The 18,516-nt window shown below is 40.2% G+C and overlaps 1 protein-coding gene across 3 annotated transcripts in view; it reads left to right on the top strand.

Moving 5' to 3' along the window:
* CNTNAP5 (contactin associated protein family member 5) overlaps window positions 1-18,516 on the top strand; it is a 296,300-nt gene that overhangs the window by 58,812 nt on the left and 218,972 nt on the right. For all 3 annotated transcript variants that reach the window (XR_012588190.1, XM_074593548.1, XM_074593549.1), the window contains exon 2: window positions 17,440-17,550. Coding sequence is in view for 2 of the 3 variants with exons in the window: in XM_074593548.1 (XP_074449649.1) it covers window positions 17,440-17,550 (111 nt within the window). In the remaining variant the exon portion in view is untranslated. The remainder of the gene's footprint in view (window positions 1-17,439; window positions 17,551-18,516) is intronic.

The following is an 18,516-nucleotide window of genomic DNA, read 5'->3' as shown; positions in this document are numbered from 1 at the left end:
GTCATATTTTCACGCTGCAGTTGCTTGGCTTATTAGCTATTACTTTTCCACTAGCTCCAAAATCCAACCTCCTCACTCTATGCCTCCAAAACTAATAAAGTTGTGCTTTCAGTGAGGGACACTGCACAGATGCTTCCTTGTGGGAAGTGGGGGCGCGTGCAAGACTTCGTGCCTTCTTTCCGAAAAATGTGCCTTGTTTGAGCACAGCTAACTCACCTTTTGACTTCTAACCTCGGCCCATTGAAACTAAAGGTTTCCAGATGACATGTTTCAAAAGGCTGGAAAGTAGAGAGACCTCCTGAAGTACTCTAGATTGTTTTTGTATGACAAGTTTTCTGAAGTGCCGCCTCTCTTCCAACTCTAGCTTAGGAGCTCTGGCTTGTATGACTTTTATGCAGAAACTAGTTTTGAGAGCAGACTTGGGTTGCACTGATCTGGATGGTCCTGTGCAGAACCAGGGGGTTGGGCATACGGAGTACACAGTGTGGAATCTGAGTCATAAATAAGTCTGGCCAGAGACTGGAGCTATACCTCTCCATAGGGTCTGAAAGGCAGAGTTGGGTACAAGCTTACAGAGGGAAATACCGGATGCCTCTTCCAATTGGAAAAAATACAATATTTTGGCTTCATAAGGTACCAAAAGAGGTAATTTCTCCTTTGGAAGAGTAAGTAGTTGGACGCAAACTCTCAAGTAGACAGGTGTTTTGGAGACATATCTGACCACTTGTAGTTTTGACAGGTGGAACTAATCCAATTGATGTCTGAGATGCTGTTAAAGCTTACAAAAGACTTTCATTTCAGGACATAATTACATGTCTGCCTTGTTTTACTGACATTAACAGTATGAGTCAAGTTTCTAGAGGCTGCGGTGACATGGATTGCTATGAAGCTGAGAGAGCGCGTGTGCAGTTTCCAAGAAATGAAGCAAAGTGCCTTTGACTCATATGGAAATGCCGTGAATTTATGGATATATTGAAACAAAGAAACTCAATAAGTGGCTTTGTTTTTTGAAAAGTAAAAATATTCAAAGTGTGGGAGTTGTCCTGTATTGTATATCTGTTGTGCAGCGATGAAACTTTCCAGATGAAGTCTTATGCAACTTGAACTTCTCAGAGCAGCTATGTGAGAATATGCTTTCCTCTGATATTTCCTGAATTTGATATTTGGGGAGGGGGCAGGTTGGGCCAGTGATCGGGGACTTGACACCAAATAACAAGATTCTGTGGAGTGACTTGCATAAGGCTTTAGTGCATCTCCACAAGGTCTTATTCGAGTCAGTAAAGCTATGTGATAGCACACGTTGGGCACCGTGATTATTCTTACAGGATTAATGTCGTAGCTCTGAATTCAAAGTGCTTTGCAGCTACCCATATGTGCCTTGTACCTACTGCTTGGTAGTCAGGCCTAGCGATGGCAAAAGCAGTGCTATTTAATACATTTTTCCCCCGTGAATTTTCGTGATTCTACAATCTGTTAATAAAATTAAAAAGGGTATTTTCAAGCTAATTGTCATTAAATCTTTCAAATTTCAGAGAGGAGGCTCTGAGTCTTCAGCAGATGGTTGGAAATGAAATGCGCATTGGGGGGAACAGAGGCTCTGCCAAATCTGGACCTTGCACAGAACTAGTCAAATAAACAGAAGTGAGACACAGCAGGGATGGTTTGGAATAGGCTTTATTATGGCCAGAAAGCTTAAGGCTGTGAATGACCTAATCAACCTAAGCTCCAGACATGTACCTAAATTAGCTTCTACTCTACCGTCCTCATAGCACTCCATTTTCCTTGATTCAAATACTGTACTAACAGATCTGAGCTCTTTTAAAAATGGAAGCTTATAACTGTTCTGGCTTGTTGTCTTCTCATTGTATTTGTCCTATTCAACCCTCCTAATGCCTACATTCTTAATTTTCTCCTTTAGTTTCCCTGTCCTTTTCCCTGACTCAATTCTAGCACTTTTCATGCATTTGATGAGTTTCAAATGACTTAGTCTTGTGATTCTACAAGAACAAGAAAAAGGAGTAACAGGAGCAGAGCTGCTTGGTGTTGGCGGGCTCTGGAGGGCAGTTCAGTTCCCGCTTGTCCCAAAGGATTTCTGTGCGACCTTGTTCAAGTCTCCTGTCTCATTTCCATGTTTGCAATGTGGAGATAAAGTGACATGCCCTGCCAGAGAAAGGAAAGGCATGCTTTGTGTTTTATAAAGCACCATTCCAAAGTGCTCTCTTGCTGTATGCGTTTCCTTCTCTGCACGGTCCCTACTTCATTAGGACTGCTGTGTGTTACTTGAATAACAAACAAGCTTCAGTTCATTTTGCTAGGCTTGGCATGGTTTCATATGTGCTGCCCACAGACGTTACTGCGCGTAGTCCTGCTAGGACAACTGTCTGCAGAGAGTATCTGTGAATGTCACGGGACACGGGCTTGTTCTGAAAACACTTCTGCAGGCAAGAAAGAAAAATGAAATAACGTGACTCTGATCATATTTAAGCATTAGCCAGGGAAATGCTAAAATGGTATGGGGATCCTCCAGTTAATAACTAAATAACTGTTAAGTAGCGTCATGTTGGTGACCAATGTTTAAAGAATGGTTCAGTGTGAAATCACGCATGGCAACGGTTTGTCTGTCACCGTGCTGTGAATTTGGGTAGAAAAGTGACCTAGCTTTATTTAAAAAAATAAGATTATACATATATATGGCTGTATAAACCTTTCTCACTTGATACTTTTTATTCATAAGAGATATAGTGTCATGGCCTTTGAATCAGTCTTTGCTTTATACCAATAGACATGAACTTTCAAAATCTTTTTGTGAAAAGTAAATTACCTTTGAGATTGAGAGAGGCTATTTAGGGTGTTTGATGCGAGTACATAAAAAGTCACTTGGATTTATGAGGAATTATTGCCCTGGAATTTAAGGGGACAGGAATTAATCTGATATACTAGGTGCTGGTTTGCATTGCCTGAGGTGGTATTCCTAAATTCCGAGACAACATGGTTTTGGCACGAATTCAGTGGTTGACAGGGTGATATGCAAGGGATCGTGTAATTTCCCTTTATCATTCTGGTTTCAAGTGTTCATAGTTGGAATGATTTACTAGGATTCCAATTCCCTTTATAATTAGTAGGCATGCCTGAGCCCACCGGGTTTTATTCAGAGCCCATTGAAGCTAATGGAGGGGAAAAAAAATGTCTCTTTGTCCTCATTTGGCATTGGCTCAAGCTCTTTGTGGCTGAATCTGATGGCTTCATCAAAATCCACTTAACCTTCCAGGGATGAGTGTGTGACTGCTCGGGTCATTCTGGAGCTTCATGGGTTTTCTGGGAAGGGCTTGACCACTTTTCCTCGTTATTCTTTTTATTACCAATCTAGGTGAAAGGAGCAATTTGAAAAGTAGCAAAAGCCAGTGTGATATCTTGTATGGTCTCTACTAATATGTGGTCCAACCTCAGCATCTTTTGGGCAACACAGGATTCATATAGTTAAAACTTTGTGTAACAGAGACTTTCTGTAACTTTCTGACATGTTTGTTTTCTTTTTTCCCAATTTTGAAAGTCCCTGAGGTTAAAAACCAAACCACATGCTGGTTGTCCATTCCTCTAGGGCAAAATTGAGGGGAACAGATCTCTCACGCCTTTTCATTGGGCTGATGTACTGAGTTAGGATGCTGCAAATAATTGCCTGTGAGACAACTGGACTTTGCATTTCTTGGGATGGAGGCCCTGGCCATGGATCTTCTGAAGATATATTCCTGGTCCCTTTGATAAGAGCTAGTAGCAGGGAAAGCTACTTCCACCATTGAGGGGTACATTTTCAAAGCAATGTGCAGGCTTTGGTGTGTGACACCATTAAATGTTAACGTGCGTTTTCAAACAAGGAGCCTCAAGGATAGAGGTAACTCTTTGATCTTTAAAAAGCTTGCCACATAGGGGAGTGAGTTTGAATGTGTACTTATGTGTGCGAACACTTGCAGGTAATTAGATTTTAGTTTCAGGGCTGCAGGACTCTGCAGAAACGATTCAGATTTCAAAAGGCTCAAAATAAACATCAATTCCTATTTATCTCAAGGGATTTAGAGGGGCATAAAATAAACTTTTAATGGCTTGAGCCATGCTTTATTAATTGCTTTGTTGAAGAGATAAAACCTGTGGGAGTTTGTGTATTAAAATGGGACGTGAACCAGCAGAAATCTAAGCAGGATCTGAAATTGGTTTAAAGAGAGTAAGAAAATACACAGTTGAGCTTTCCTCTGCATTTAAAAGATTATTACCCTAATATACACAGATTCTTTGTTTTTAAGGAAGCATGCCTGGATTGAGCCATAATTATATGTGAAAGCATTTGAGCTAGTCATTCAGTATTGAAGGAGTAGGATCTGTCTAAACAAAGTGACAAGCAATTAGGGAGCCTGGGGGAGTCGTATGTTTGTCATATCTGAAAATAAAGTTATCAAATTATTACTCAAATTGTTCCACATCTGACAGTTGTGTCTACAAAGGCTCCGTACAGTAACTTTGCAAAGATGGGTCTGTTTTGTATATTATTTTTGACAGGGGGCAGTGGAACATAGGGGCTTTGTAGGTTTTTTTTGTTTGTTTGTTTGTTTTATCAAGACTTTTATTTTCCATAAGCAAAGTCCATCACAAGGAGGACTACTGATAGAAGGTGAACCTATTTCCTTGTTGGGTGAAAAATGGCCTCTTTAGACAAAATAAAAGGTATCTGACTGATGGAGTTCTGGTGGCTTTTAAACTGATACATTAATCAATGCTTTAAATCGAAATTGCCATCTTGTTGAATTTCCCCTTTTTGTTTTTTTAGTTGCTTTAATTTTCACTGTGTTTTTTAACATGAAGAATGCCTGGTTTTATTTAATCCCTTGTGAAAGCAGTACTGCACTGCGATCTTTAGCGTATTTTACCTCTAAATTCTGTTATTAACGTTTGTGAGCTTGCTGCAGAATGAATTTTGCAAAACCCTGGCATGAATAGTCCTGCTATGTTCTGGTTACGTCCTTTTCCGTTCTTTTTCTATTATACTGTACTTGCATAGGTTATGAGAGTTTTCTCCCCCACCGTCTGGTCCTCTTGTATTCTGTGTTAAATCCAGGAGAGCCACTGGTCATCTTTCTCTTTGAAAATGTCTTTGTTGCAGGAAAAACTATATGGGATCAAATTATCATGATAATTAGCAGATATGTTTATATCAAGTCTGTATCTTTGCATGCAAAACTTCTAGTTGATTTTGAACAGGACTGGGAAGTGAGCCACTAACCCCAGATGTGACAAGTGTGGCCTTGACACCACCATTCTATAGCTGGCTTGTAAGATTTCCGCTAAGGAAAAAACCCTCATTCTTTGGGATTGTCAAAGGCATTCCTAGGTTCATACAGATTTTCCTGGATGCTGAATTAAAAAGCATCATCAGTGGATGGAAGGGAACATGTATGCTGAACCAATTAATAATAGATAATATAAATATTATCCATTTTTAATGGATCTTTTGGGGCATATTTGTTTTCTAAAGCATCTTCAGTATTGATTGAGAAGGATACTGTTTCTGCATACAAATAAAGCTCAGTTTTTGGTAGTCCCTGCAGGTCCTGAGTAGCTCTGCATTTTCATCCACAGTCCTCAGCTTTTCCTCTGTACCCTCAAGCAGCTGCATAGCTCTCACCCTTGCTTGCTACGAGAGTGAGAAATACCTTTTCCTCAAAATGTTGCTTTCCTGACAAATGAGGGCAGGAAATAATACATTTGAAAAGTTGAGCTCAGCAAGGCTCAAATCATGAATGGGTCTGTGACTGAACTACTGATTAAAAACATCTCTACCGGTTCATTATCTGGACCACAAGCTCATCCTTACTAACAGCTCTAGGACTGTATTTGAGGGTGGGTGGATGGATAGGGCACCACTGGGAAGGATGATGCTGCCATCACCCTCATGGTGTGCCCCAGTCTTCTGACTGCTTGCTGGGGAGTCCGCTCTCCTCGTGTTTGCTAACGTCTTCTAGTATGCTTGCATAATGTCAGTGGGTGGGTCAGGAAATACCTTCCACTTACAAGAAAATTTGAGGATAGAGATGCTGAAGTGAGTCTGAAGTCATGGGCCAGAACTATAGTGATCTGAAGGTTGAGGATTGTGATCATTTAGCACCATGGATCTTGTTCAGAGCATGGGATTGAAGCCTAACATAGCATAAGATTGCAGCAAAGACTATAGCATGAGGGTCTCGATACTGATTCCCCAAATAATCATGGTTAGTTAGAGAAAAAAAAATCAAAATTTGTGTACAAACTCTCTTGCTTATTTGACAATGTGTTCTATCTAAGAGATCTATAGGTTTCTTTTCTCCTGCAGCACTAAAAATCCCACTGTGACTGATGAAGAGAGAAGATCCTGCCCTGAAAAATGCCTGACAGAAAAGTTTCATCTTTAAACTGACATCAAAGCTGCATTCACCTTGCTTAAGAATGGGAATTTTTAACTTTTTTTTCAATCCAGCCCCTTATCTAAACCATTAACTTGCATAGAAAAGTCTTAAAAATTGGTGTTTTGGGGCTAAATAAGGCGGTTTTGTTGGAGGTTATTGAGACATGAAATGATTACTTATCATCCCTTGAAATGACATTACATTTAAATGCAATGGTACATGGGCACTTTCTACTACCTTCATCTCTGTTAATCCTTGCTCACAGCCTGCAAATTGAACATTCTTTCAGCCTTATGGGATGCACTGAAATTCTCAGAGTTATAATTGCTTTTCAGTATGCCATCCTGCATCTTACACAATTTGAAGTGGTTCTCTTCCAAACAGAAAATACTTAGTGAACCCCATGCTGTGTATTTTTTACCCTTTAATCAGTTTTATCCATGAGTTCACCAAAGATTAAAAGGAAAAATAAAAATTGAATTCACTTGACCGTGATTGATTTGAAAATTCAAGGGACAACCTCTTGGTTATTGATGGCTTTTAAATTGCTGTGCATTGTTACCTGGCTACGCCTGTGAAATTCATCAGTATTCCACACCTTTCTCGCTGCTTCTGTTGTTTGCTTCGAGATAGCAGCTGTAAATTTAGATGTACACAAAATAAACTTAGCAGACAAGATATGGCTTTGTCTGAAAGTCTTTGCAATGACTGCCTGTATGAATGAGCCCTTTTCCATAGAGGTCCATAGGAAAACCAGAGCAGAAAAATCTTGTTTGAGAATGAGAAAGATGAGGCCTGATCAAGTTTCTCACGTGACGGAAGCTGCCCAACTTCATTGCCCTTCTGAAGTGGTGGCTGGGTTGAAGACAGAGAGAATGGGAATGGGGCATTGCACTGATGAAGATACTCATGGGTCTTGCTCCAAGGTGGGGATATAGCACTGCAAAGAAACTGAGAGTATGTGAACCATAGTACTGTGCTGGGGAAGCACAGACAAGAACTTTATAATGGCATAATTCTCCCTTAACTTTCCTTTTTACATTCATCCTTGAAATCATGGAAATCAGGGTCAAGTGTGAATCCTCAAAAGAAAACCCACCATGGGAATCAGATTCTTGATTTTGTTCTCTAAGGTACCCTTACTAAAACACTGCACCTCCACAAAGGCAGGGTAAGGTAGTAGGAGTCCTCCCTTAAGGGTCTGGGCTTACGTGTCTGTGATCGCAGGTGTGATGGTGATAAGCAGTTGGTGTTGAGATGCTCCACTGAAGATTACAGCAGTGCTGCTGCAAGCATGCTGAATTTGAAGGTCGCTAAAGGTGTGGGGAATTGCATAGATGTCCATCTGTATGAAAGACTCATGCAGTTTGGAGAAGGAGTCAGAACTATGTTTCTGTCCCACTGGGCTGAATATCAGGCGGTGGAGGGTGGTATGGCTCTACTTAGATTACTGAAGCTATTCTGTTTCCAAATTGGACTAGAAAATGGTTTTATTTTTCCCCAACGGTGTTAGTTACACGAGATGACCAACTCCCCCCCACCCCTGCAAATAAAGCACTTGTGTTTCCTTAATTGGTTTTCATGTTCCAGTCAGCATGGTAACCTGTTTGCTGCTGCTGCTGTTGTGCAGAAAGCTGTTCTTTATTTCTCTCCTGGTTGTTGGGTTTGTTTTTTCTGTTGTTAATAAACCTTATTCTCATTGAAAGAGGTATTTAGGTTCCCATTTAAAAAAATGTATTTAGACAACTTGGAAAAACTGCTTCACCAATGAATTCCTGAACAATCTTAACACTGAGTAACATCAGCAGAAAATCTGCCTTACTCCCTCTGTATTTTAATTTTATGTTGGTGATTGCCTGTACTGAACTCAGCCCAGCTGCCTTGTGTTCTTCTGTTTTTCTTCTAATAATAAGCCTGGCAGCCTGGCTGATGGGTGCAGATACATTAACGTTATTTTTCTGCAAATCCAGTGTTGTTTTAATTGTACATATTACAATATTTTAAAGCAAATGCTGTTCTGTTTTTTGGAATCCATGGTTTAATTGATGGAGTTCTGAACTCCTTCAGCAATGACCTCTGGTGAACAGGGCATGCTGCAGCAAAGTCTGATGCTTTTGAAGGACACCAAGTTTATGATGTTTTTGTGAGTGCTGATACAAGTTCTGAAACTTTAAAAGGCAGTCTTGATCTTTGGAATATATCAACTACTTTGTTTGAAATGCACAAGTACCAAGTCTTATGTAGGCTAGGATTTAAAGGCTGCGTGTGATGCTGTCTGCCCACAGCAAAGGGCCTCTATGTTCTTGGATTGTATTTTTCATAATGTAGCAAAAACTGCCCTGTGCTAACAAAATCATTTGCCTGTGTTTTCCTGTACAGAAAGGCAATCTCTGGATACATTGCCCTGCCATGGATTGAAGGGTTTTATACTGTCTGTCCACTAAAGTGTGTTACATATCAAAAGGGCAAACTTCAGATATAAAAGTTGTTCCATCCACTGGGTCAGCTTTGTATGTTTCTGATCTCAGGTCAAAGATCAGAGAACTCTTAAATTAGCAGGATCTCACAAATGCATAAGGAAAAGGCAAATAGGCATAAGAAGCATTATATTCTGAGTAGAAAGCAGTAAGAACCCCTGACAACTGCTGTTACATCTGCTGAGAGTAAATCGCAGCTTTGGACAAGATACGCTTTTGCAGGCTTGTTCATTGCAATATAAATGTTGACAAGCTGAGTGTCATGGTTTAATCCCAGCCAGCAACTAGGACCACGCAGCTGCTTGCTCGCTTCTCCCCCCAGCCCGATAGTGAGATGGGGAGAAGAATTGGAAAAATAAAGAAAACCTGTGGGTTGACATAAAGACAATTTAATAAGTCGAGTAAAAGCCATGCACGCAAGCAAAGCAAAACGAGGAATTCATGCAGTACTTCCCATCGGCAGGCAGGTGTTCAGCCATCCCCAGGAAAGCAGGGCTCCATCAGGTGTAACGGTTACTTGGGAAGACAAACGGCCATGACTCTGAACATCCCCCCCACTTCCTTCTTCTTCCCCAGTTTTGTATGCTGAGCATGATGTCATATGGCAAGGAAATATCCCTTTGGTCAGTTGGGGTCAGCTGTCCCAGCTATGTTTCGTCCCAGCTTCTTGTGCACTCCCAGCCCGCTTGCTGGCAGGGCTGTGTGAGGAGCAGAAAAGGCCTTGACTGCTTAGCAACAGCTAAAAACATTAAGTGTGCCATTAACACCACTCCCATCCCAAATCCAAATCACAGCACCATACCAACAGCCAGCAAGAAAGTCAGCTCCATCCTAGCTGAAACCATGACATTCTCCGTCCCTTGTTCTGTACCATTTATGTTATGCTCAGATCCCATGCTATCCAATACATCCTCATTAACCACCTGCCCCCGCTCCCATCCTATGATACAATACAATACACAGATATCATTCCCTTAGTCTATGGACCACGCCTCTAAAATGTCAGTTCAGTCCATTTAGTCCATGACTTTGGGCTCCATCTGTGATAACAGTCTTTCAGGGCAGGAGAGATGATGTGTGGTGTTGAATTGTTGCATGTGTGTCTGGAGCTCACAGCTGGTGTATCTGGTGTGGCCAATGCCCACAGTCTGTGGGTTGAAGATGTCAATCTTGAGAAAGTTGCCAGATGCCAGTTGTTGATGCGTTCCGCGCTTCACTTGGTTTCATCAAAGTCCAAAATTCTTCATAAATTTGAGCGATTCTCACTATAATACTATATACATAGAGCAACCGTAGTAGTGATGACATGTAGTGGTAACTTATCAATTAACATAATGCAATTTGAATTAAATTGCAGTTGGCTATTCTCACCCCAAATCAAATCCCCTTGAGGTACACATTGGACTTCCCCATCCCGCTGTGGCAGGGGGAAGAAGAGAGTGAGAGGCTGCGTGGTCCTGGTTGCTGGCTGGGGCTAGACTGTGACACTGAGTCACCCCATCCTTTAGATGTGGTCCTTTTTTCTTTTCTATGTAGAAATAACAATGATTTCAGCAATTGTGGAAACCTTAGAGAATTCTCTTAGTCAGTGGATTTCTGCGATGGATTTGCTGTTCGTTGGCAACAGCTCATTCCTGTCATTGAAAAAAAGTCTCTCATCTAATGAAAAGCATATACTATAAGATAAAGTGATGAGTGCCTTCATTTTGTAGATGCAGACATTATGACTCACCTAAATGGCATGGACTGTGACAGAGTCAGAATTTGAAAACATTTTTCCTTAAACATAAGACCATTTTTCTTGATAATTGGCCTTGTCTGATGTTGTTTGACCCTCTTGAAACAAGTATTGCTTGTGTGTATTAGTTTACTGGAGCTGGGTTGATGGTTACTTGAAATTCATATTTTGGCTTCATAAACCCAGGTGTCACGTCATTGCTCTGTTCCTCAAATTTGACTCCGACTTCATTATTGTGAGTAGGAGTTACACAGCCGACATGCTTGCTTCAGTACAAAAATAAGACCCACTATTGCATCAGAGCTTTTTGAGAGGCCCTTGCATTATTAAGAATCAGACTTGACCACTTCTTGTGAGACGAGGTTACGTGGGATGCTCTATAAATGCACTGATTAATACTTTTACATCAAGATTTACTGACATATGTAAGAACGCTTATGGAATTTACAGTCATTTAGGAAGAGTTCATGATTAGCTTAACTAGAGATGTTTACTTGCAGTATAGCGAACAGAGAAAAAGGAACATTGTTGTGTTGTTAAGTACTTTCTCTAGTGTCTTATATCTTGAAAAATACGGCATGCCTTTCAGTTAACAGATGGAGTTCACAGCTGTGCATATGAGTGTAGCCAGTCTCTAGGGGAAAAAAAAAAAAAAAACAAAAAGGAAAAAAGAAGGAATTTCTCTTTACAGAAAAACAGTTCTTTTTTTTTTTTCCCTCCTCATCTTTCCAAGAATCACTTACTATATATCCGTGGTAGTAGAACTACTGTATGTGGTAGAGCTGGTGAGATGCTTTGTGTTAGGAACTCTTGGTATGGAAATAATCTCTCGGTCTCCTCCAAATCTGTAGCCGTACTCTCTGTTACTGCATTTCCTGTGTCTTTTGTGTTTTTTTTCTTTTTTTCCACTCATAGAAGCTTCTCCTTCTCCCATACGCGTACACCTCATTGGACTGTAAAGGTGGAAGTTTAATTTCCACAGGAAGTCCCAATATTTATTTCTTGTCTTTACAAAGGAAAATTGTAGCTACAGAAGGCAGGAGAAAAACAGATGAAGTGGAAGGCATCAGTTGTCACTCCTGAGCATTGTTAGAGGCATGGTACAAAGTGCATGGTTTACGTCTTTAAAACAAAGTATGCCATTAAGTGGGTAATGCTAAGAGGAATTTTATCTAGCCTATAAATACCAGTGAATCTTTTCAACTTCAAATCCCAGTACGGAGACAATTTACAGTTGCAATCAAAATGATGCACACAATTTAACTTCAGCACCATCTGTAACTCTGCTGGTATTTTAATAATGAATAAAATTATATCTTGGCAACAAAAGTCCCACTTAAATAAAATACCTTTAAGTTCCAAGCAGAGCCTCCAAGAGGAAGCTACAAGGCCTGTGATTTACCCTGAAATCTCCTTCATGCTAGCTACAAAATATATATATCTACATTTGAATAGCAAGCTTGTGGACAAAAGGTCTGTGGGATTCTATGAAGCCCTCGTTAAACTACCTCTGAAGCTCAGGGACTGTGAAGAGGCAAGGTTTTGCACAGCTGGTGACGGGCACTCCTGCCCTCATTGCACAACTTGTGTCTGGTTCAGCAGAGACGTATGAGCAAGGTCTAATCCTGGAGCTCTTTGCTGACCTGCCAACCCCTGTGTAGTTGAAGAAAAGCACCTACAGGAGGCAGTTATCTTCCCTTAAAGAGCCTTTTATTACAGTGGGATGATGCAGGAGCCATGTCACGTCCTCTTCTGAATTTGTCTTTTGGACTCCGTTGTGAGACCTACCCACACCAGTTTCTGAGTTATAATTTTCTCTTCTTTTTGAAGAATTTTTGAGCCCTCCAATTTGTATACTTTGCAAAAAGGAGGCACTTTTTGCTCTGTAATAATTTGCATGCTGGGTCCTTTTCTCTACCCTCCCTTCAGCTCCGTTGTTGAGTGATACTAGTCCCATGTTCCTACTCTGGGTACTGCTGTCTTGCAGTATTTATGACTATTTCATGAGGCTGATGCTCACTAGTAGAGGAGCTGCAGCACAGACCACAGTCTTACTGTGGCTTGTCAAATACTTTCCATTTATGGTGATATCAGATTGTTGGCGTAAGTATGGTACTACTTATACCGATAAAAGATCCTGACTAACAATATACTGACAGGTAGAAGTAATGTGAGCTTCACAGTCCAAGATTTTCTGCACATTTGTCTCAGTGAAGGTACAGCGTGACTAAAAGCAGTTCAGATCTGATGTATGGGAAATCTATGGAGCCCGGGGATTGGTGATCTTTCACTGATCGTGTCCTCTTCACCAAAGCTTTCATTAAGGAAATGTTAGTGACCTTTCCGGATGGCCTTCACATGTGGAAATCAATATGTTCTGTCCCACTGACTCCTTCAAGTGGACAAGGAAAATAGCAGCAGGACAGGTTTGTTAACACATCTCAGTCATGGCTGGTAATGACCCTGCCTCTGTTCCAGAGATTGATCCTCTTCAAAGGACAGGGTGAAAGAAACTCTAGTGTGATCATGATGGGTTTTTGGGTTTTATGGCTTCCTAAAAATCTTGTGTCCACTAATCAGAAATCTTCTAAATTGATATTGGTTGCTGCCACTGAATGCTATCTCAAGCTTGAAGAAGTTATAAATGGCATCATACCATGCCCACCAACGCTGATGTAAAACATGTACTAGAAGAATTAGTAAAGTTGGACTGAATCTGTGATTTCTATGCAAACTCAATTTTGGTAATATATTAGCTGTGTTTCAGAAGCCTGCTGTGCTTCATAAGTGCTTGAAATCCTGTTTTTTGAGTACTTGGCTACATTTTTCTCAGTAATTTTTTCATACTTGTCACAGGTGTTAAAGGCCTTGACAAAAGATAGAGCTTAATCAGATATTTGGGCAAAAGACCTTTTTTGAAGTTCACTATTTTATGGACTATTAGCTAAAGCTGGTGTTATCTGTCATGTTTCAAAGGAGTCCAAGTGTTTTAGTGTCTAAATCTCACTTGGGTGCTTTTAAATTGATAACATTTTTATTTTTTTTTTTTTAAGAGATGGTTTTGGACAAAATTAAAATACATGGGATAAGGGGGAGAGAAGATTTTATTGTTTTTAATTGCAGGGCAATTAAAGCTACAAGAAAGGAATCCAAACTAATAAGTCACATAACTTCATAATAGGTCAGTGAGTTTCTCTTTTTTTTTTTTTTGTTAATTTATCATGATTTTCTAAAAATAAAAAGTGGATAAAAATCAGAAAAACCGAGTTGATATGGGTAAATATTTTTCATTTCAGGAGCAAGACTGCTGATGACGGTAACAATACACACGACACTGTAAATGCTATCCATAATTGCCTGTTTCTCAAAAGTCAGCACAGTCAAGGTCAGCATCCATTTCTCAAATGCAAGTCAACATCTGTGGTGCTATATGATTTGCATGAAGAAGCTTATAGGTACAACTAGACACCCTTTTTATTTTTTTTTTTTTTTTTTTTTTGCTAGTTATCTGGTTGGCAAGGAAACATAAGATAAAACAACTGGCTAGTAAATGCTTTTCTTTGCGAATATCCAGATATTTTAAATGATTCTGTAGTGTGGAATTTTATTTGTTAGAAACAATGTTTTTAATAGCCATATAATGAAGTTGACTCAAAGAAGCAAAGTCCTTGTTCTGACAGGCAAACTGCCAAGGCAAAGAGAGTAGGGGCAGAAACTAGAAACCTGGGAGCACCTAGAATAAAGGTCCATTTCTGTCACACCAAGTGAGGGAGATAAGTCTCTTGAAATGTGCGTGCTGGGACTGTATGGTGGGAATCGGGATACATTGGCTTTGCTTTTGGATTTACCATGGGTCTTCTCCCACCTTGCATAAGCAGAAAACGTTTCATCTCTGTCTTGTCTGCACTCATCACAAAAGGAAATATGATAATAACATCCTTTCTTAGAGAGTTTTGTAATCTTGAGAGGTGTGCATTGAGTGGGTGGTTTGGTGGTTGCGGTTGCTTTTTTGATTCTGCATTCTCATGCCTATGGAATGAGCCTCACTGTATGTGCAGATCCTGCCTTTTTGAAGCCCGTGGCCTGTTTCAGCTAAGTTTTACAAAGAGATATCAGTCTCTGACAGGGGATGTATCAGAGTTTTTCTGCATGTAATCTGGATTGTTATGTTTGTACAAGTTGACTGTTGCGTCTCAAGTACTTTACTGTACTGTACTTTGAAATTTCATTTGGCACGTAAGAGCTGTGCCATGTCCTGCACTGTAGGTCTACACGTGTAGAGCTGTCAGGTTCAGCTTCCAGTGTTGCAAGGTTAGTTTTGACAGAGGGAAGGGCAGAAAAGTGACCTTGCAGCTCATCAGAGTATCCATTCAAAAATCAGCTTCACTTGGAGGAAATTCCTGCTTGCACTCTAAAGTCAATTGATCATTACTCTCTTATCTGTTGGAAGTTGGACTGCATTGGTCCTGGTGCTTTCAGAACTGTCTTCAAATTGTTAATACTGTCCTAAATCCTGAAGTTTTATAATTACATGTTTTTATAGTTAGATATGAATTCAGGGAAAAGGATTTCTGGCAGTAGTGGGGTTTTCGTAGAGGAAAACCAGATAAAGATCACAGAATTTGGTCTGAAAATGATATTGTAATGCTGTAGCGGCAGAGATCCAGGTGAGTGTGTCTGGGGACAGAAGCAAAGGATGTGGAAATGTAGACAAAGCATTAGAGGAGTTAGAGACAAAGTTAGAGGGAGGTAATTGTCACTTCCCAGGCTGGAGCCTCCAGAGATCACCGGGAAAACCTTAAGCGCGTTGCTCTGAAATGGTTTACACTTGCTGCTGTGCTGAGACACCTGGTGTCCCGTAGGTATCCAATCATACCCTCGGGGAACAGTGAGGAGCCAGAGATCGGCAATGTGACTCTTGTGGACCACAGGCTGATGTGCGGAGCTCTCTCGTGGTCCGGGAACAACCACAGGAAAACTGAAGAGAGCCAGCACTCTAAACACTATTGAAATTAGAAGCTCTTTATTTAATTGTTTCCAACTTCAGGCTTTAAGCGTCGCTAAATAGTCATGTAGATCTGTTGCTAAGACCTTGAACCACCTTTTGAGAGGTTCCCAACCCTTCTGTTGGGTTTTATAGAATGCAGAACTTTGTGTGAGTTTGGTGCCCTGATGTACTTGCTGTTTGAGATCTTTGTTTAAATCACTGTTCCGGTCACCAGTGACAGTGAATTTATTTTCAGAGCCGTATTTTAATTTACAGATTTTCTTTTACGTGCAGACAGAACAATTATGGCCTGACCTCATGCTATAGCAGGGGGCATAGCACTCCACGGACCTTTCTGCATTGCAGTCAGAAGTTCTCTTTGAGATTTAAAGGCTGTAAGTGATAGAGAATCTGCTCAGGACCTTGGTAACTTGTTTTCTTGGCTAATTATCCTCATGGTCAAAACATCAGTGGCATACTTGTCCTTAATTTGTCTAACTCACCAGCAGCAAAAAAGCCTAATAAGATCTGTAACCGAAGAGGCAGAAAGGATTTCGTACTTAAGTTTGCATTTTGAGGTCCATCAGTCAATGCAATGATATGAATTATATTGATTGCTGATTTTTCATGTAGAGCTGTATTTTGATTACAAAAGTGTCTGGGCTGTTCTAGAGAGTCATTGCAGAAAGAGGTGAGAAATATTTTAATACAATCTGGCTCATTATGGGAAAGGTATCACCGAATTTTGGGTCAGTCCTAAATTTGCTGTCATAACTATAAAGTAATTTTTGCTTCCATTCCTTGCCTTTTGTAGTCCTGAAATATCATTAATGCATTACTCCCTGCTCACCCCCCCTCCTCCCATCCTTGCAAATTGTATATTTACTCTGTGAGTGCGAGAACACTGTGGTGCCTGAGATCCTGCTAACCTGCAGGACTTTTCCAGTAATTAGATCCATGTTTGCTCCATGGGAGATTCAATTAAAAATGAGAGGGTTTTATTATTATTATTCCCTACTGAAACCCTGCACTATGTTCTTGAGTGTGTATGTGACAGCATTGTAACGAGCAAACTTACTTCACCAAATTTCATCCTTATTCAAACATTATGGGTCAAAAATTCAACTTGAGCCTTACCCTAGCCCATCTGTTCTCAGATAAGAATGTGAAAGTAAGAGCGGAAAGACGTAGTAGACTACTCATTTGAGCGAACATAATTAATTTGGCTGTGTATAGGTGGGTGAGCCAGGGGAAGAAATGAAGGAAGTGTTCAGGTTTTGTAATTAGAGTGCAGCATAGGACTCTTGTGAAGCATGAGACATGCTTTCACATGTTGCAAAAGGCCAGGTGGCACATCCTTGTGTGTCACTTCCATATGGAAGTATGAAGTTGTAACTCCTACATTACGTATCTGCTCTGTGGACAGACTTTACTGAACACAACACCTGGAGTGTTCTCTAAAGCCTGCCAGGGCATTAGTACATTCTTCTGGTGGCTTTTGCAACAAGAGTCATTACCTTCTTTAACTGGAGGGTAGATCATCAAATTTCATTCACTGAAAGGAAAACATTTTCTAGCTTTTCAAGTATTTGATGTCTTAACAACAGCTCCCATCCAGTTGCCATCCCACCAGACTGTCATTCTGGAGGGTAAATTTCAGCCTCGCACGTGAATTCATGCACAAGTGTGCTTTTTCTGCAGTCTCTCTCTACTAAGTAGAAACAAACACCACCTTGAGATAGCATGAGTTGGCATATTTGTTGCTCATGTGATGACCTGTTTATGTTCTGTTTTTTTGCTTTTTTTTAGATAATTGTGATGATGCATTGGTATCTCCCTTACCTTCAACAGCCCTTACCAGTTCCTCTGAGCTCTTCAGTACTCACAGTCCCAGCTTTGCAAAGCTCAACAGGCGAGATGGTAAGGTTGCAGTATGAAATGCCTAAACTATTCTTTTTATTCACATTTACAAAGAATAACTTTCTATGCTGTTTGTGTGCAGTGCATTCAGAGCCAAGTTGAATAGAGCTGTTAATTTATGCTTCTGTGAGAGCTCTATTTAAGAGCAATTCATAGAATCATAGAATTCCTTCCTTTATTATAGAAAACTTGTATTAAATTTGAAGCTCTCCACTTCTTTTGTAGAAACATCCTGAAGGAAGTTCAGATAGTCTTTCCTTTTGAAGACGGCACATAATCTTTAGAGCTTGAAGGTCATTAGGCTTGAGGCCCCGTACTAAAATGTAGGTGTTTTTTAAAGCTAGTAGCAACTAGATGTTAATGTTCCAGTGGAACTGTGCAATGATTACATAAATCAGCAGAAATAGTGAAAATGAATGAAAAAATTTTACACATATTTGCCATGAAGAATGTTTGAGTCCCAGATAATGAGCTCACGCATGAGATAAAGCTACTAGGATCAAACTTAGTACCAGAAAAGAGAAGCTGGCAGTATCAAGGGCATTGGACACCGCGTTGCAAAAGTGGGTTGTTGGCTCCCATCTTCTTCCCAAGTTAGACCCTCTAAAAGAGGAAAGCCCTGTATTATCAGATTACGTATGATTTTCATTATAAGAAACACTAGAAAGTATACTACTAGGAAAAAGTTTTTAATTGAAAATAAATGAGAATTTTCCTAATTAAAAAATCTCTGAAATGTCTGTTTTAATCAAACACTGTTTGATAAATCTATAGAAAGCCAGTAAAGGTCTGTCTCTTAGATGCTTGTCGGTAATGATAAGGAGTTGCCAGGTTATTAGGGAAGTGTTAGATGGGAGTTACTATATCATATTTAAACTCCTGAACTAGGGTTCCTCAGCAAGTAAAAGGTCATATGGTAGCTGCTCAACAAAAAAAAAATTGTGAACATTGAGGATATTTGAGTTT

This window comes from Larus michahellis, chromosome 7, assembly GCF_964199755.1.
Source record: "Larus michahellis chromosome 7, bLarMic1.1, whole genome shotgun sequence".
NCBI lineage: Eukaryota > Metazoa > Chordata > Aves > Charadriiformes > Laridae > Larus > Larus michahellis.
Note: the sequence above shows the minus strand (reverse complement) of the source record. Positions and strands in the feature narration are given on the sequence as shown.